Consider the following 21,401-nt stretch of genomic DNA (forward strand, 5'->3'; position numbering starts at 1 on the left):
ACAACTTTACAAAACATTAAATTTCAAATACAAACCTTAAGTTAAACTATTATGTGCTAATTTGTTTAAATTTAACATTTAAAAAAATCAGTAATAATCAATAAGTTAATAATGATTAAAATCAAGCTTGAAAAAATATATAGATTACAAAAATTAAAGTAATCATTTTTTTAGTTTTTTAAATAAAAAATAATAAAACAAGCTACTATGAGGTTGCACATGTGAAAACAACTTCCAATTGTCAAAAAATATTTGGAAGATGCAAAAGTATTGAAATCTCTATTACAGGATGCAAATTTTCGCAAAGCACATTCAATGTAATGTTTGTATGTTTCTCCAGAAGAAATTCATTTATAATTCACTAAAATGAAACATCAAATATGCAGAACTAAGGTAGCACATGTGAAAATAACATCCGATTGCCAAAAATATTAAAATATTTACAGGATGAAAAAAGACTGAAATTTTAAACAGAACAAGCAATTTTCCGCAAAGTCCAAGCAAATTCAATGTTGCCATGGTTCCAAAAACAAATTCCCTTATTATATATTGAAATCAAGCATAAAATAAGCTTATCACAGGTAGCAATGTGTGAAAATAACTTCCAATTGTCAAAAATATCAAAATATTTACAAAATGCAAAAGGATTGAAATAATACACATGGAAAACAATTTTTTGCGACGCAGTATATCGAACACATGTTTAGAAATTTACACTGATGAAATACTTTTGAACACCTTAAGCATAAGCTGATGATTTTCGAAAGAATTCAAGAGCTAAGAAACGTTAAGAGCAAGGTAGAGAGGCAAAAAATTAAATGTGGCTCAAAATTTTCACATACATTTTTATTTACTGATTAATTACTTGAGCGAAGTGTGTTGATTCAAGAGAAATGAATTGATTTAGAAAAATAATAAGTTAGAAAATACTGAACTCTTACCAAAACTTCAGAATAGCCTTTCTCCAGCTTGGATAACAATTTACAATAAAGTTCTAGTTCTTCTCCTCTAAATTGAGACTAAGAAAAAAAGGGTTAAAATTAATACTTTTCATTTAAAAAAATGAATGAAAGATATGCATAGATACACACACATATCTTAAAAAATAATATTTACTTTCTGTGATGAGCACTGATCAACATTTTTCTGAAACTGATCAATTATCCTATGTTCAGTATGATGCTGTTCCAAGAGTGACTGGACACTAGGCAAATCAGTCCCATAATCTGCTTCTTCAAGGTATTTCTATGTACAAAAGAGAGAAAAAAAAAAGAACAATTGAAGTATGAAGTTAATTTCATTTGGAAAGGTTAAAAAACAAAGTGAAATAAAGTACAAAAGTACAAGCAACATTTTTTTAACATATTGCACAATCTATTTGCATGGGTGTGACATTTTTATGCATATATTTGCACTTGATTTCCAGGATTTTAAAGTTTAACTTTTAATTTTTATATATTTGAATAAAAGGAATATTATAATATAAGGTACAAAATTTCTCAAAAAAGTTTTCGTATTTAAAAAAAATAATTTTCATGTGTTGTGGGTGAGACTATGGTCATGCTTGCCACAAGTACAAATCATTATTTCTTTGAAGATAATTTTTTTCAACACGAAGTTGATGCTATATATTGTGATACATAATGGCTCAGTCGCAATGCATTTTGTGTGAGGCCGTTGTCTAACACAGAACTATACAAAACATTTATGTTTCTTTTAACTAAACATTTAGGAACTAGGACCAGCCTAGTTGGGCCCAGAGCCTGTTGCTGGTCGGCACATTTGTATTTGTAATTATTATGTGCATTTTTGAATACCTTCAAGACCATTATATATTCATGAAAAAATTGAAAATGACAGCACTGAAGTAACTTAAATATAGATATTACAATACTAACTTTTGTACACTAAAAACAAAGATATTAATCAACAACTGGGCAGTTATTTGTCCTTACCTAAATGATGTACTTAACACAGAAAATAATTTAGGTAAATGTGCTGAAGATATTATATCGCACATAGAAAATCAAGAATTCTATAGTTAGGAATTGATTAATAAATACATTTATGATGAAACATATAATGGAAATAAATTTAAATGCATAGAGTTAACATATTTTGCATTAAATTACCTGCTTATTATGTACCCATTCTACACATTCTTGAAGGAACTTGAAAGCTTTATTTGTTTCAATGAGTTTCTCTAAAGACAGTGGTCGGGGCTTCGTAACTTTCTTTTCTTCAGCTTTTAAAGAACGGGCATTGAGCACATGCAGCAAACGGGTCTGGAAATTCAGGCGTATGTTTAAAAATCTCTCGTGGAGTTGCTGAACTCTAGAAGCAATTATACAAGAATGAAAAACTAATAATTTAATAAGGCAAATTACATACATATATGCAATACATATAACCATATACACATATATTGGGGACTAAATTTGAATTTTTAAAAGGTTGCAAGAGCAACCTTCAAGCTTGATACATAAAATTTCTGCTTTCATAGCCTGCTCAGGGCTCATAGCAAGCGGAAAAAAATACAGTCGGACCTACATACATCGAAGTAGCAAATTGCCGGAAAAAAATTCGATATATAGAAATTTCGATACATAGAAACGATCTTATTTTATCTTAAAATATCCTAAAACATTAAAATAAAAGCTAATTTTCGTGCATGAAACCCAATTTATAATTTATACGAGTATGGAATTAAATGAAAGTTGATGATTAAAAAATTAACAGAAATTACATTTTTACGCCAACCATACACCTTCATATTCTTCGGCAATTTAACTTGATCGCAACATTAGGGGATTTTCGTTTTAACAATGTTATCGAAAGAAAATTAAAAAATCAATCTACTTAACTTGAATGATTTTTACTGAAGCTAAGAAAACTAGAAATGATAATCAACAAACAAAAGGGATAATTTGAAAATGATTTTAGTGTTACTGGTTACAGCTAAGATTTGAAATAAACTTGAGGAAATTTAAGAACTTCATAACGGAACAACGACTTAATTACACACACTTCAACCCCAGTTTTCTTATGAGTTCCGTAGCAACCTTTAGTGAACATAATTTTTTCCCGTAACCTTCAGTTTTCATGAGACAAACAGTCTAAAATGGAAAACAAAATCTACGAATGTCTCGAAAAATTTTTCGATATATAGAGATTTTTTCGATATATAGAAACAATTTTTCTATGTAATGAACATAGAAATTTGCTGGGGTTTCGATATATAGAAAATTTCGATATGTGGAAGTTCGATATATGGAGGTTCGACTGTATATAGGCAGTAATATTCCCTTCAATTTTCATGAGGGTATACTCCCAGTAATCCATCACGCACAACTTGTGTATGTGATCATATACATAGTATGTCGTAATATGAAAATTTATGAAGCTTGAGAGTATATGCTATGTGTCTAAAAAATGTTTAAGAGTATATGGAGTATACCTCATGGGAACACCACTGTATATTGGAGTTTAAAAGGAAAAAATATAGGAGTTTGATAGCAAAATAAATAGGAGTTTAAAAGGAAAAATTTAGGAGTTTGGTAGAAAAATATTGGGTGAGTGCATAAGTTCGTGCGGAGTTGCAATAGATGGCGTTAGAACGGGCGTAACGTGTTGTCATTAATACCACTATCTACGTAAGTCAGATCGTTGGAAAGGTGACATGTGCAGCTTTCATTCCAACCAAAATAATTTGTGCAGATACAAACTGCTTCGAGAAAGATTACTTTTAAAATGAGTGTTGATAAAGTGCATTTACGGCATGTTATGCTTTACAAGTTTCGGAAGGGAATAAACGTTGCAGCAGCCGTAAAAAACATTCAAGACGTTTATCAAGATCAAGCACCAGCTAAACGAACTGTGGAAAAATGGTTCGCAAAATTTCGTTGCGGAGATTTTAAGCTGGAAGACGAGCCACGCTCAGGTCGACCTTCCGACATTGATGACGACGTTTTGCGTTCTTTAGTTCAGAATACTCCGCGAATTTCAACAGAGGAAGTTGCTACAGCACTTAACGTTGACCGATCAACTGCTTTTCGGCGTTTAAAAAAAATGGGATTTGATTTAAAGCTCGATATATGGGTGCCCCATTTGTTGACCGAGAGAACAAAATCCAGCGAATTTCTGCTGCCATATCTTTACTCGGGCGGCTCAAAAACGAGCCGTTTTTGGATCGATTAGTGACGGGCGATGAAAAATGGGTCCTGTACAACAACGTTCAGCGCAAACGAACATGGAAACAGGCAGGTGAACATGGTGACGCAATGGCAAAGGCCAGTTTGCACCCGAAGAAGGTGATGCTCTGTGTTTGGTGGGATTGCAAGGGTATAATTTATTTTGAGTTTCTCCCCGCCGGCCAAACGATTGATTCAGACAAGTACTGTCGTCAATTAACTAATCTGAACCAAGAAATCAAACAGAAACGTCCCGAGTTTGTCAAATCGCAAAGGCGTAGTCTTTCATCAAGATAACGCTAGACCACAGGTTTCAAGACAGACGCTACGCAAACTGAACAGCCTGAAATGGGATGTCCTAACTCATCCACCGTATTCTCCTGATATCGCACCATTGGATTATCACTTATTCCGGTCATTGCAAAATCATTTAAATGGAAAAAAAAACTTGACTCTTTGAATGCCTTACAAAACGTCGTGTCTTTGTTCTTTGAATCTAAACCACGCAGTTTTTATGATCGGGCCATCCTAATGCTGCCAGAACGTTGGAAGAAGATTATAGACAACGATGGAGAATATATCATTGATTGAATAAAGAGTTTTGCTTGCCTAATCAATGTATGACTTTCTTTCACAAACTCCGCACGAACTTTTGCACTCACCCAATATAAAGGAATTTCAAAAAAGTATAGTATCTAGTATGTTTGGAGCACTGTACAAAAACAGATCACCAGTATCCATACAATTTTATCATGCATGAAGTCATAGCAATGTGAAGAGTCACAGATGTAAGAGCAAATGAATTTTTGTACCCACGGTAACTTATATGAATCATGTCTGTTTAAGACAATTTTGTTTCAATTCAGCAAAATTGTGTGTGAATGTTCTTTTTTCTTTTTTTTTTTCAACGTAGAATTCTACATACAATTACAGAAAACTTAATTCAATTTTTGGTCAAATGTGACATCATTAGAAGTATACCGAACACTCAAAATATCCATTCTCTGATTATTTAAAGAATTTTATCACAAAACAGTATGAAAAAGCAATTAAAAATATTCAAATTTTAACTTACATATTTCGAAACATGCATCTCTGATTGCTAAAACTAGGTAATAATTAATTTGGACATTCTTTTTTCAATATCATAAATCTACCCATAGTCCTTGGTATTGGTACCTCATTGGTTCAATGCTAACACTAACAATGAAAAGTTTCGCTCCCGGGTGTTAGAAGAGCCCAAGTGGATCATAGAATTATCCATTATCCTTTCCAATTTGTAACTGTAACCGAGTAGATAGAAAAAAATGAGCCAAAAAAACATTTCTGAGATGAAGACAGATTTCTGAAATTCTTGAAAAATCTACACACAAAATAAGTACATATTTGTAAAAGCAGATAAAATCCTATAAAATGACACTTTTTTCATCGAGATAGTTATATTTTTCAGCGGGCTATAAGCTTTAAACACTGAATTACTCAAAGTTGAATTGATACCAAAATCTGTACACGGCATTTTCAAAAACAATCGTTTAAGCAACAACCGGTCATTTGAACTACATATAAGATTATGTGTGACGAAATTAGAAGCTTTCAAAATCTTTACAGCAGTACACTTAAAGTTAACATGTTATACTATTAAAATTACAAAGTAAACTCAGTAAAAGAAAAAAAAATTAATGGAAAACAAGTTAAAAGTTGCAAGTAAAACCATCTATATTTCGTTTATTTTATAAAATGAATCAAACAGAAGTTTAATACATGTGCTAAAATTAAAGATGTAAGAGTGCACAGTGCAGGGGAGAAAGAAGTAAAAATGGATCAAAGAATTTTGCATTTTTGGGTAGCACTTAACAACATCCAACGAAAAAAATAATAAGTTAATGAGAAAATAAAAGAAATATAGGAGAATATCTGACAAATTGTGAAAATATAGGACATATAGGAGATATAGGAGGACAATGAGCCCTGCTTGCTTTATTATTCACAACTTTACTCAATTTTTAAACAATTGCTTACTTTTATTCCACTATGTTTAAAATTTTAATAAATGCTGCCTCATGCATCCGTAATGAATGGGCTTTAATTACCACACAACTTTCAAGAAGGGAATCTAAGAATGTTTGCATCAACCCTGTTGCACCACTCGGATTTTGATCCTTTATATACATTATGGTAGTAATACAGTAAAATATTGCTACAATGATATTTTGGGGACCAAAGAAATATATTGTTGTAGAGGGATATATTGTTATATCGAGGGCCTATATATTTTGGGAACACAATAGGGTTTTTTCATTTAAATATTATAGTATCTGCACTACCTACGTTTAAATGTATTTGGGTGATTCTCCAAAATCCTAACAGTATTATGTCCTAGAAGCCTAACACAAAGGATTGTTTGGCCTAGATTTTTTTTTATTTTTCTTTTTTTTTAATAGTTAGAAATAACTTTTTCGGTGTTATTCCATTCCTATTAAAACAATAACTGATTTATTTTTCCAACAAAAATTTTTGAAAAACCAGAAAGTCACTCTTTTGGCGTGTCTCCATTCGTTTCTCAAATATACTTTAGTTATTTTAAAATGTTATATCAACATTCCACAAATCTAATTTGTAGTCCTAAATTAAGCATAATTAAAGGTATAAAAGAACATCCTTGAACTAAATTTAATTATTTAAATAATCAAGGTACGTCATTTCAAAGTTTGTCCCCAGTTTTCATGTCATTCTCCTGTCCTAGGAAAGAGTTCAATTATTATAGATTTAAAAAAGGAATTTTTAATTTGTTGTACTACAACCCTGTTTCTTATCACCATTCTGTTGGATTCCTTGAGCATTTTGTTAATATGATTTATTTACTGTTCTTACTAGAACTTGAAGTTCAAAAATGGGTATGAAACATTTTTAATAATTCTTACAGTGGTGAAAAGGAATAAGTACGCAATAAGCAGTAAGTTTTCTCTTGTCTGGAAAAATGGGAAAAAAAGGGCAAAAGTTGATAAAATAGGATGTTTTTCATTATTTGAAAACCAAATTATCGTAATAAAGAGGGGTTAAAAATTAAAAAAAATATCATTTTACAGGGGGTTTATTGCTGTAGAGAATATTGCAATATTGAGAGGAGGATTACATTAATTCCTATGTGAGTTCACCTGGACCACGAAATATTATTGTAGTAGAGGGATTACCATTGTATCGGATGGCGTTGTAGTGAGGTTTTACTGTATAACATATAAATATAATTTTAAAAACAACATACATTACAACATTATATTTTAAAAATATCAAACACTTTGAAAATCCATTTCACTAGCATTTGGAAAAAAAACTATGATTTTCATTTTGATTGAGCCAAAAAGTGTATAAAATAAATGAAACAAACTGTGATTGGCTAAAACAAGAGAGAGTGCACATAAAGTCCATTAATACAAATCCAAGCTTATGAAATGCAATTAAGAACTTACTAATTATTTTTCAAATCACAATCTAATTTAATCTTAAACATTACAATTTTCAATTAAAAATATACACATCATATCTTTAAACAATTCGACAGACACATTCTAAGGCATAAGCAGCTTGTACAGGAAGGCAAGAGAGACAACTGCCTTTTCACTTTCAAAAGTAAAGGAGTTTTGCCTCTCCACTTTTTCTTACTTAGGAGTTAAAGATTGATCAGAAACTGATAAAGTTGATCAATTCACACGTTTCAAGAAGAATTGACATAAATGTGCATTTTTTTTCTTCTTGTAATTTCATAAAAAGTAAATTAGAGCTTTGAATTGAAAGAAAGGAGTCAACTGCGGCCATCTGTTCCACTTTTTGAGGTTGTGTCTCAAATTTTTTGGAGGACATTTAATCATTAATAATGTTAAACTTAACTGTACAAAAAATAAAACATTTTTTGCCGCTTACTTAACCTGCCCCTAAACACCTGTTTTGACACCCACTTTTTTGGTGCACTAGCAGGGCCGACTGGCTCACTGGCCCGATGCGCTCTTAAGTCTGAACACCTTTTATTTCTTTATTTATTTATATTTAATTTATTTTATTTATTTATTTTTTGGTGCAAATTCCTTTATTTTTTTTTAATTTTTAATTTATCTTATTTTTTAACTTTTTGGTACAACTTCTTTATTTATTATTATTTTTGTACTCACAAACCTGTGCGACTTTACTTCGTTTTTTTTTCTTTTCTTTAAACTTCTAAACGTGCATACCATCCTTTTTTTCCCCAATTTTTTTTATTTTATGCACTTTTTTTTTTTTTTTTTTTTTTTTGTTTTGCGCTCTTTGGAGGTCAAGGTTGGTGCCCTCTTGTAAGACCCATTCTGCCCCTGAGCACTAGCCACCTTATGTTCTAAGGTTAAGTCTAAAATTCACTACCTTTTCTGCAGCTCTAAAGCTTGATGATATCGGCCATCTCTCAGAGTCTGTACATCTCTTGACATTGATTTTAAGCTGTCTTCCACATGTTTCAACTCATTTTCAATTTGATCACAGTTATGTTTGGCATCAGATGGGTGAAGGCGTTGAACTCTCTTTTCCTCCTAAATAAACAAACATATTTTCAGGAGAAGAAACACTAAAATGACTCGCTCAAATGTTTCATACACGAAATTAAATTCACTTTAATAAGCCTATACTTACTTCAGCAATGTGTCTTTCAATATCATCCATTCTTCCATCACATTGTTTAGTTTCCCTGTGAACTTTTTCAGCTAGTCTTTGAAGCTTTTCTAACCTGAAAATAATTCGAAAATACTAGTAAATTTCATCAAATTATTTGCATCCTAAATTTTCCAAAAATGAAAAAAAGAAAAGCTACTTTATTTTACCGTTTCTTACCAAGATATCTCTTGAATATATAAAATTGATAGGAGAATCAAGTTACATCATAGAGTTGGATTGTGAAAAACAAATCAGAAACTGTTTTATTACAGAAACAGAGCATTGCAAAATAAAAAGCTGTTGCAAAACCTTTCGTAGTTTTATAATTTTATGAATGACATGATATCCCTTCAAAAATGATACAGTAAAACCTGTGAAGTTGACCACATTTGTAAGTTGACCACCTGCCTAAGTTGACTGCTTTTTTCAGGCCCTGAATTAGTCCTTATCATAGAAATCAACCTCTGTAAGTTGACCACCTGCTTAAGTTGACCACTAAAGTAGTGCACCGCGAGTAGTCAACTTACACAGGTTTCACTGTATTGGATTTCATAATTGAGTATAGAATGGTAATGTAAGGAAAAGTTTAGAAAATACTGAATGAGGTCTAAGGAAATTTTAGAAATCCAACTTTTATATCTAAACAACATACGCAGAAGAAAGGAATTTGAATAGCAATGGTATTTTACATGAATTTATTCAATAATATATAGAAACGCAAACAAATGAATTACCTGGTCAACGGGCTCGATGGGGCCCACGGGCTGTAAAAGGTTGGGCACCACTGATTTACTATATGCATACATATGGTATTGAATTTTTATAAGTCGAAGCAAAATAAAATATGAAGTAGTTTACAACAGTCAAAAAAAAAATGGTTAATTTCTACTCATTTTGTTAAATAAGTCTTATTTATGTTCAATACGAATTGAAAACTAACCTCGCAATTTCATCATGAATTGCTTGGTCACGTTCCTGATGAGCACTAATAACTTTGTTCCAAATTCTATCAATGTTTTCTATTCTTAATTCTTCATTGATATCCACAGAGCCAGATTCCCTGATTATTTTCTGGAAAATGAAAATTTTAGATCAAAAATCATTTTTTTTTTTTTAACTTTATTTATTAGAACAAAAATAATTCAGAAGTTTCCATTTATGTAATTTTTGTAGGCAACAAAATTCGAAAACATACGTGAACTTCTCTGTATAGATGGGATAGTCTTTGCTTTTCATGTAACCTTGGAGGTACATCTTCAACTCTGAATCTGGTACAATCAGCCAAAAGAGACTACCAAACAAAAAAATTATTAACTTTTATTAAACATTAATTTTTAAAATTATATGTAATATTTTTAGTGCTTCTAACAAGTTTTGCAAAATAAAAATATCAATTTCGGACATGCTAATATAATATTTTGAATTTTAGTTAAAAAAGTATTATTTTAAAAATAAATAATAATAAATAGCAACATATTACAAAAAGGGGAGACATAGACAGAAGAGTGTTCTTACACACTGCACAATCAAATTTGCGTACAAAAAAATAATGCAAGAAATGAAATGTTTTAAGATTATTTTTGTAAACAAACAGCAAACTTTTTTTGTTCAGAGGGGAGAGATTTGAAAGTCTTTAAGAAATTAATAAATCCAACAATCAATATGATGCTTTAGGGAACATTTCTTTTATGCAAGGATTAAACAAACCAAAAAATCAGATTGCTGTATATAACACTATCCTTAATTTCAATTTTGATTATCTCTTTTATATGAAATTGATAGAAGTATATTTAAAAAAATAATAATAAATGACAAAGACTAACTTTTAGAAAATAAAAACCAACCTTCATTTCAACTAATGTATTGGGAAAATTTCTGTCCTGTAACATTGGCAGAACTTCTCTCATCCACAAATATAAGGAACTTGATAAATCTCTGTACTCTTCCACTCTTCGAGTTTTATCCTAAATTACAGAAAATAAGATCGGGTTAAGAACAAAAACATTTTTAATTTGCATCAAACCAGTTACCATGTGAACTACCAAAAAATTCCTAAGTAAAATAATTATGAAGATTTTTGCTATGAATATTTTTTAAGCTTGAAAATAAGAAGAAAAAAGACAAAAGAGGATACACAGTTCATTGACAGGTGCTGAAGCTTTACCTGTAAGAATTGCTTTCCTTTTTTAAAAAAAACAAATAAAAAGGGTAAACAACGAAAAGTTAAATTGAAAAAATAAAGCAAAAATGTTAAAAGTTAGATATTAAAAAATTTGCTTTTAAAACGGATACGAAATTTGTAACACAAAAAAAATGAAGTTTACTTCAAAAAATAAAAAAATATACACTAGTTTCTAAAGATTTCCAAAGATAGATGTCACTATATTCAGTTCTTAAAACCTGGGCTATATAAATGTTTAATTGATTCCTTAAAAACTAGTAAAACATAGAAACTAGTTAGCTCTTTTAAAATAATACGAAAAGCAGGCTTGCCAGATGCCCGGTTTTCAGACAAAATACCGGTGTCCCGGTCGGTTTACTTCCCGTCCCGAAAAAAGATGAATCTGACAAAAGATGACCAAAAAAGCTTTCAAATAATGAATGGTGAAGGACTGCTTAAGGTAATTACTTTATCCTTTGTAACATTAAACATGCAAAACTAGTACTAAACTTTTATAAAGAACTTTACTACAAAATAAACCGAAAAAGTTCTAGTCAGTGTAAATATTATTCAAATTTTTATTCCTCATTCAAAGTGTTCTTCTAACTAATGTAACTTATGAATATTAACGTGTAAAAAATAAAATGTTCAAATTTATTTGCCTGGTTTTTGTTAATTATAATTATACCATAACTATACCAATAACTATTAATTCATAGCGTTGAGAATGAATTAACCTCTAAAAAACACTCTAAAAACTAGCCAAGGGTCAGGGTGTGCACCCTTTTGAATACCAGCGACACGGGGGGGGGGGAGGAAGTTCCCGGTTGAACATTTCAGAAATCTGGCAAGCCTAACTAATAGTAAGGTCTACAAAAAAAAAAAGGAAAGCTAGAAAAGTTTTTTAAAATGCTGTATTACATTGGTAACGTTTTTATTTTTAATCTTATGCATTTTTCATTATTTTCATTCATTACTATTTGAAAACACAACACAATATTGAAATCTTCCAAGATGTATCAATATTTAATTATTTGATTGCAAATAAACTTAACTGATGAAAATCTGACTCTGCATCAAGAATCCATATAATTAATTTGATTCACAAAGGTTCTTGGTAGTACATAAATAAATGTTATTTAAATTGATTATAGAATTTTTTTACCATACAAATGCTTCCGAAAACAAAATTTACAAATAAAGCCTAGTAATCAAGTAACATAACAAAATATCCATGATACAATTTTCCTGAAAATAAAATTAAGAAATTTTAATTTTAGATACATTTAAACAACTATAAAAATGCCTATTCAGTTTTCAATTACATAAACAAAACATGTATTAGGGAATCAACACTATCGACTCACATCATCAGCAGAAAACATATTTTGAGAAGGAGGTCTTGGGAAAACATCATATAATGATGATATATAAGTTATGAGAGATTTTTCATCAGGTTCATGAGTATCAACATCTGAAAAATATTAACAAAAGATTCTAGAATTCGTACACAAATTGAATGAATATCAATCACTTTATGACAAACATACTATTTGCTTAGCACTATTTATTTAAAACATCAATAAAATAAAAAACAATTAAAACAGTTTAAAAACATTTAGTAACTGTTAGTTCAAATTAAAAAGATTTCTACAGTTATGAAAAATATGATTTATGCCATCGTAAATATTCAGAATTTGTAAAGAATTCAATTTTTTGTAAATAAACTAACAATTTATCCCATCAAATTTAATATAAAAATTTAAACTCATGTGTGTGTAAAGTGAACTACAACAAATTATTTAAAACAATTGGTAGTATGGTTCATTTAAAAATTGAGAAAAATGCAACAATGAATAATCAATTTACTACAAAAAAGAAAGAAAAGAAAAAGAAAAGTTAAAATGATTTTCAGATGAAAAAAAAGTATTAATGTACAGTAAAACCCCTCTAATGCGGACACTAACAGGACAAATTTTTTTGTTCACCATAGAGGGGTGTCCCCTGGACAGGGGTTTAATAATGTTATTCGCATTGGAATCAGGGAATTAAAAAATGTCTGTATAAGAGGGGTGTCCGCACTTGCAGGGTGTCCGTTAGGAGGGGTTTTACTGTATTGAATTTTATCATTTACTTATTAACTTATTTATTAAATAATTCACATTTTTCACTCATTCTCTCTTTTATTCCACCTTTCACTTCGCAATATTATATAAATAATAAACAGCATATTACACAAGAATAATCAAATTCACTTGACGTATTTTAAAACATGAGAAGAATACCTTCAGGGTCTAGAAGTTTAGTCACATTAAGCTCTCTTTCTGCTATCGTAAATGCACTGTCAAGATTGTCTCTGGCAGTTCGTTTCAAGCATGATCTGTAATCTATAAGATCTGGCCTACAAAATTTAAATTCTTTGTTAGTTTTAAAGAATGAAAGTAGATAAATTTCATTACATGCCACAAGAACAGTTAAGCGACATTTTTGCATAAAACATTGTCTACATAGAAGTTGCAACTGTATTGCTATAACTTCAAAATCTCTAAGCAACTTTATTTTACTTCATTTTATTAACAAATATTTATTTTATAATACATACAATACTATCATCGGTGAGCTCATCCAGCATTCTAAAATATCATGATCACAGAACATACTTACACTCATAAACATGTGATTTCTTTTTCTTCCTTTTTTATTATATTTATATATTATTTATATTACAGAAGAATATTACAATAGTAGCATAAATATCTACTTGAATTCAAATTTTGAAATGCATTTTACAAACAAATGGAAATTTCACAGAGGGAAAAAAAATATTTTGGTTAAGACTTTTGAATAAAATAGTGTTGGATAATCGAAGTTGTACTGCCTTAATGTTGCAGCATTTTTATGAAAAGTCAATATTTTTTAATACAAGTAAAACCTCATTTATTCGGACGAACTGAGACCAAAGGCATTCTGGATAAACGAAAATCCGGACAATCTGTAGTGTGGAAAATAAGCAAAGTAAATACTTAAATAAGAAGACGAACCTTTTACTATAGCTAAAAACAATGCTTTGCAACAAAATTACATCAGATTGTTTCACACAATTCACACACTTTATTATATCATTTATAGTATTCAATCAAGCACTTTATAATTTATAGTTTAGCTATATTGGTTTAGGTCTAACGCTCCAAGTACACCAAGATATTTGTTAGATTAGATATTTGTTTAGATTAATTTGTTAGATCATTTATTGCACAGCCTATGCAGGAGAACATTTAATCAAAACAAAAAGTAAATGTTTGATGCACCTTTAATTCAGCTATCATAATTTGAAATTATTATTTGTGTAATATAAAACTTCTTTTTAACTCTACAAATTTGATCCAACTAAACAAGAGATTTGGATAAACGGAGACTGGTAAACAAGGCTCCACAGTAATATAACGGAAAATAAATATGTTTTAAAATGAGTAAATAAACCATAATTTGAATGGAATAAATAATAATTTTAAAGTTTAAGCTCCTCACACCCCCCTTCAGCTTCATGTCCAAAAGGATCTATGCTGGACACTTTCCAACAAAAAAAACAAAAAAACTGACAACTTTGAACTTAAAATACGCCCATTAGCACAAGGGTGTCACCCCCCTCCCCCCCCCACAAGGGAAGAAAGCATCCCCTTAATATCACAGAGACCCCCAAATGAGAAAAATACCCCTCAACACCCTAAAAATTTCAATGATGCAGTGTGCAACATGACCCCCCCCCCCCAGGTGGGCACCCCTGCATAAGCATGATCTAAATAAATATTTAGAGGCTTTTACCTGTTTCTGTGAATAATGGCATTAAAGGCAAGACCATCCCTCCAACTGTTGGTGAAATCTCCAACTCGGACACCTGGATATTTGTCTGTAGTTCTCTGTGCCCAACGCAAGAGCGCCTCTTTTGCTGTGATCCTCTCATCTGTCTGATGGGTGATGATGTCTGATATCTTTAAGAGAACACAAATAGTGAATGATCGAGTCCAATACCAGCATTACATTCGCAAATTATGAAAACAAGAGTATTTTGGTAAAGTGATGAATTAAAACTGCAAGGCAAAGAAATTCGCTTCATTGTGGTTCGCCTCATTAATTGTTGACAATATATGGCTAAAAAAAAAAGAATTCATTTCAACTAATCAAATAACTGAAGTAAAACTAAACATCATTTTAGTTAAATAAAATAACAACACATGGATGGCACTAGAATAGAAAAAGTTGCAATCGTAAATCCCAAGTTAAAACCCAACAGTTGCATTAAATTTTTTTTAAACATATAAAAACAACAGTCATTTTCACTATCTTTAAAAAGCATTTATCATCAATAAAGCACATATTCTATGGAAACCACAATGAACAAATTCTGCTGTTAAGATTCTTTCTTACATGGCTCTAGGCATCAGGTTTCACTATTCTAAGTCTGAGTAAGTGAATTTTTGAAGCATTTCTAAAGTTCCTTCATATTCAGATAAATTTCTAGCAAAACTTTTAGTAAACACTAACCAAAATAAAATTCGTTCGTAAAAATCCGATTCCTAAATAGTTTCTTTCTGCAGCTTAAAACTAGTAAGAGTGGAGGAACAATAAATAAAGAAAATCAAATGGTAGAAAAAATAGCCCCCCCCCCCCCTCCCTGACACATAGATTCGATATCAATCAGAAGGAATGTGCCAGGTATTTAAATCGAAACTTGGAATTCGATGTTTGTTGAGAAAAATGCGCATGCATGATGCCCGAGACGATATTCATTCATCCGTAACGTTTACTTTTTGCTTTTGAATCAGCATCAACTTTCAAAAACATTTTACTTAAATTGTCTTTTTCCTCAAAATAATGTTACATGAGTAACTCCATGCTTTAAAAATCTCGCAAGCAAAAACAGCACTTCACCAAAATGATTGCACTTTTTAGCACAAAAATTAATCTCCTCCAATGCCTAAATGTCTTAGATCCATTATTTTTAGCAATTACAAGAAAAACATTTTTAAAAAAAAAGAGTCAATATCATTATGTTTAATGTACACAAATTATTCGATTTTAATGCGTGTGAATGTTATGCAGGATGTCCGAAAAGTCCTAGACACATTTTTAAAAAATCATAGAAAAGTAACAAATTGTCGTATGAATATGAGGTTTGTGTCATAATATTTCAGGGCAGGGGTACAAGTGCACTCAAGTAAAATTTTCCGAAGACAGTGCAAAATTTTCGGAAGGTCGATCCTCCCCCCCTCCCCTTCGTAAAAACTTTTCAAATATGCATACAAAAATCAGTGAAAAAAACCCATTTTTTTTAGTTTATATATATATATATATATATATATATATATATATATATATATATATATATATATATATATATATAGATATATATATATATATATTGCCAGACCAAAGATTTCGGAAACGGCAACCGAAAACTTTCGGAATGTCGGAAATTTCAAACCACAAACGCCCCTGCTTCACGGGTTCAAGAATTTTTTATGACATCGTAAAAAAAAGGAAAAAGAAGAAAGTAATTATAAGAAATCGCTGTGTCGTCACAGTTCGAAAAATAATACGTTTCATTACCAGAGTTTAATATGTGTATTGTTTGTGGACATGGGATGAACTTGAATGCCCTTTAGATGTGCTTCTAGCAACGCACGGTGCACGCACTGAACTCTACTAATGACAGGCATTGCCTTCTGTTTGATAAAATGATTTCACATTTCACATTATGTTTTTCTTACTGTAAAAATACAGCAATTACTTACACTAAGACACTTTTTTTAAAAACTTTTTTACGATGTCATAAAAAATTCTTGAGCCTGTGAAGTATTGTGGCGCTAATTGGTACGACAAGTTCTTGATTTTCTATGAATTTTAAAAGTGAGTCACGGATTTTTCGGACACCCTGTATTTTGTAAACTTTATCTTACAAACTAAGGTTTTGGAAAATATATGACAATTAGTATTATTGACACAGATGATAGTCTCGGATCAGACAAACTATGTATTCTGATGGCAGGGGTGCCCCCTCCCCAAACAACGCTAATAAAACCCTGAAAAAGAACCCCTTCCCCCAAAAAAAAGTAAAAAATACCCTTCAAAACAACCCTCCTAAAAATTTCAATGGCGCACAGAGGGGGGAGGGGGAACTTCAGATGATATCTGCTTCGCTCGAAAAGAACAATACTCAACCAGCAAAAGACACACCTATAATCCCTTCGTGAAATTAAGAGCTGTGGTCTTCAAGAAAGTGATTTATGCTCGATTCTTTCCCATATTCATCAAGAAGTCATGATACCTCATCATCAGAACTACTTGACAACTTTCGCACGTAGTCACACACTGAACACAATGCGCAAGCTCAAAGCAAACTGCCGACACAGGGCATCACCTGTGTTCTGCAGCGAAAGTAACCTCTCAACTGCTATCAATCATCACTTTTATTCGATCACATCGATCCGATGGAAGGATTCAGATGGAAAATCGATAAAGAGAACGTTGATAAGGAAATCCCATTATTATTTAGGAAATGAAATGGCTGTAAAAACGTAAACACGGTAGAAGCACACCATAGTTTCAATAACATACCGATACACTGTAATCTATTTTTGCCCAGTGATTTTACTCTACGGTTATTTCTTCTCTGAGCATTGTTCTAAAAGTAATACCATATTAATATTCTTTAGACACGTGAATGCGCATGACAGCATACACAACTTGTGCTACGACAAGCAAATTAAATGAATGAAAAGCTATAATCAGTAAAGGTTCGTTGACCTCTTAATTAAATGTATCGCACTGCTAATAATCAGGATGCAATACAATAGAAATAACTCCGAATTCAGTTTGTAAGTAAACCTAGCTATATATATTTCATCACATGTTATGTTGTTATGCTATCAATACTTTTGTAAATTCGTCTTCTAATATTAAAGATTTTTGCAATTTAAAGTTCGGCATTTGAAGTTAAATGAATCAAATCTTTATTAAACGCATTTTTGTTGTATGATAAACCAAATTAAGTCTATTTTCAGTGAAATGAAAGAAATATTAGGAGCCAGTGGTTCATTTAGGAGAAAATGGGCTCCATTTACGGACCTTTCAGAAAATTACAAACTTTAAAAACGGACTTTTCACAAAATAATGAATTCTAAATACGGACCCTTTCCAAAATGAAATTTAAAAAAAAAACGGACTCTTCACAAAACTTTGAAATACAAAAGAAAGAAAGAAAATGGAATCTCTCTGACATCCATCCACAAAAAAAAAAAAAAAAAAAAAAAAAAAAAAAATCATTCTGTTTATAATATTCAATTAAATTTGCCTACAAATGTTATTTTAGCAAGCACATTGCTGTGGATTGTGCTATGTGCAATATAACAATTCCTTAATTTTTGTATGTATATTTGAGGAGTTTTTAAGGGAAGAGGGGGTGGGAGGGTCGAGCTTCATCATAGTTTCAAAAAATTTCAGTCTAGAAAATTTTACTTGAGTCCATTATCAGCCCTAGGGAGCAAGTGGGGTCCACAGGGATTATCATTCGGGAATAAAAAATCCCGAACATTAAATTCGGGAACCGCGGGGACGTGATGATCCCTTCCACACAAAAGCTTCAAGATTGAAGGGGGGAATCTTCACTTAAAATTTTGAGGTTTTGACCCTGTGAATAAATATTTTTTCGACATATATTTCTCCATCTATGTGCCATAGCTACTTTTCAAAAGGGTACAAACTTTAAAAAAAAAAAAAAAATTTTTTAAAGGATTTGACATACATTACTCAGTTTAAATGACTAATATTAAACCTTTTTTTTTTTTTTTTCAAAACAAAATTACCGACGAAACAGAATAAACTTGTCAACGTTGTTCGAGTTTCTTTTTTTTTGGGGGGGGGGGGGATCTGAGTCAAATCCCTGACCCTTCTCTATTGTATATCGAAAATTCAATCATGTTAGGGGGAAAAAAGACAACACTAGAAAAGCAGCAAATAGATTATTTGAAGAATTTATAAGCTCTGTGAATTAGCATTTTTAGCATCAAGATGATGAGCCCCAGGGATGAGAGTGGGCCCAAGTAAAATTTTCTAAGGATTGAAATTTTCTGAAACTTTGATAAAGCTCGATCCCCCCCCCCCCCCCCACTCCTTCCGAAAAAACTCCTCAAATGTGCATACGAAAATCATTGAAATCTTAGATTAAAAACCGTTTTTAAAATTTTTTTTTAAATAATTTTTTCACTTTTAGAATGTGATATCAATCAACCTAAAATTTTTGGAAACGGCAACCCGAAATTTTCGGATCACAAACACCTCTTGTGCTTCCAGACCATGCTCATGATAATTATCGCAAAGAATTTGCAACATACAATCAAAAAAACATTTAAAGAAAATTTCAACATATGTGTACTATAAAATGATAAAAGGAAGGGCGCTCTTCGCAACAGGTAAATCAAAGAAACAACAAGAGAACGAAAAAAGAAAGATGACGAAGATGTCTCACAAGGAAAGAACCAATCAGAAACCTTTAAAAACCAGTGAAGTGGAAAGTGATGGCAAAAAGAAAAGAAGAAAAAAAAAATACGAGAATAATTTCAAGTCCGTCTACTACCTGTTGTGAGCGTACGCTTGAATGAAAGTGATTGCAACACGTAACCTACTTCGCAAGGTGTTGCTTGAAAGTATGGCCAAATATAGGAATGGAAGAGTCACTTTTATTTTTAACGATGGACTTGGAAAGACAAAACTGCAATCAAGAATGTGATAGGTGTGTGCTTTTTTTATCTTGTTTTAGGCAGATAAAAGTTCAATAAACCACGTAACGACTGAAGTATTAACATTTAGAGTGAAAAGTTGTTTGAATTGATAGGTTTTTTGATGCTGTTATAAGAAACCAATTAAAAAAAACCTCCTTCTTAGTTACTCATTGCAAAATCAGTTTTCTTTTAAAGCTCTAAGAACTTTTGAAATTCATGATTTAAAACGTTGGAGCTGTTTTATTTGGTCAATCTTGAAAGATTTTGAACAAAAATCGAAATCCGATTTGGTTTCAACTGATCTAAATACTGAAAAATTTCACTGCAAATGCGTCACTAATAAATTAGAAAAATAAATGAATAAATAAAATTTGCAAACACAAATTCCAACAACTGATGTACTAAACTCCCTGATTGCAGCTGCTGTTGTTTCAACCAGTTTTTATTTTATTTTTTATTCATTTTTTTAAGGCTAAAAATAATACTAGACATCTATTAGGAGTGAAATGCACGAAAACAGTAAAGACCATAATAATGATAAATTCCATTAAAAAAATAATAACTTTTTAAGGATGAAATGGAAGATGGCAAGGAAAGAAAACAAGAGAAATGCGTACTGTTCTGACAGTTTGCATTAAAAAATAGAACTTTTTAAGTGTAGCGTTTAAAAAATTCTAATTGTTATCCCCACCCTTTTTCCACGATGCTAAATGTTTAGTTAAAATAAAAAGGGAAAATACTTTACTAATATTTTTGAAGCGATTTCTAATTTGAAAGTGAAACAAGCTTATAGATGCTAAGGCGTTAAAAACATCGCTGGCTACAATCAGGCTTCTATTAAGGAACATAGCACAAATCTAGCCTCAGTAGACCAGCAGTAGGTATGAATATTGCGAATTGAATTATAGAAATTGGAAGGTCATGCGATCGATGACAGAATCACGCAACGAAAAAGGGGCGAGGTTCATTTTTTCTATAAAGAACTTCTTCGGGGCGTTACTCTCTTCATGCATGTTCTTACTCACTTTGAAAACAAGACTTTCCTTTCATACATCATAAATACATTTAAAATGTTAAAAAAGTATACAGTGACAAATAGATTATTTCGAAAAAAAAAATGCACAAATTCTGTCTTTTTTAAATTTTTCAACAAAAACTATTTTGTACTATGGAAAAAAAAAAAGAAAAACGATTTTTTTTAAACACTTTTAAAAATAATTTTTAGCGTCTTTATAGTTGGCTGCACAATGCACAGCTTTTACAAAAAGAATCAATGACATTCCTGACATGTTATTTCGAGGTAATTCCAGAACACATCGATTCCCCCCTCCCTCCCCTCGAAATAATGCTTCTTCTGGCGCGATGAAAATATAATTTCAACTCAACATGAAAGTAATGGAAACGGAAACGACGTCATATTGACAACTTAGTTTTTACTATCCAGTTTCCACAAAATTTAAAGCTAAAAACGGAATGCCAAACCTGTGCCAGTTTGGCAATAATGGCAAGATTATCACAGAAAACAATGGAGCTAATATCGAGATTGCCATTGGCAATCTGTAAAACTGTCTTTCCTGCATCAGTTCGCAGTACGGCAGA

At 31.2% G+C, this 21,401-nt stretch overlaps 1 protein-coding gene across 1 annotated transcript in view; it reads right to left on the reverse strand.

Moving 5' to 3' along the window:
• LOC129216046 (dystonin-like) overlaps positions 1 to 21,401 on the reverse strand; it is a 446,756-nt gene that overhangs the window by 144,277 nt on the left and 281,078 nt on the right. Inside the window, exons 6-16 of the mRNA XM_054850190.1 lie at positions 14,848 to 15,014; positions 13,311 to 13,426; positions 12,393 to 12,499; positions 10,709 to 10,828; positions 10,060 to 10,155; positions 9,805 to 9,935; positions 8,844 to 8,937; positions 8,580 to 8,743; positions 2,133 to 2,334; positions 1,117 to 1,245; positions 942 to 1,019 (exon numbers count right to left, since the gene is read on the reverse strand). Coding sequence (XP_054706165.1) covers positions 942 to 1,019; positions 1,117 to 1,245; positions 2,133 to 2,334; positions 8,580 to 8,743; positions 8,844 to 8,937; positions 9,805 to 9,935; positions 10,060 to 10,155; positions 10,709 to 10,828; positions 12,393 to 12,499; positions 13,311 to 13,426; positions 14,848 to 15,014 — 1,404 coding nt within the window. The remainder of the gene's footprint in view (positions 1 to 941; positions 1,020 to 1,116; positions 1,246 to 2,132; positions 2,335 to 8,579; positions 8,744 to 8,843; positions 8,938 to 9,804; positions 9,936 to 10,059; positions 10,156 to 10,708; positions 10,829 to 12,392; positions 12,500 to 13,310; positions 13,427 to 14,847; positions 15,015 to 21,401) is intronic.

Source organism: Uloborus diversus, chromosome 2 (genome assembly GCF_026930045.1).
Source record: "Uloborus diversus isolate 005 chromosome 2, Udiv.v.3.1, whole genome shotgun sequence".
In the NCBI taxonomy this organism is placed as follows: domain Eukaryota; kingdom Metazoa; phylum Arthropoda; class Arachnida; order Araneae; family Uloboridae; genus Uloborus; species Uloborus diversus.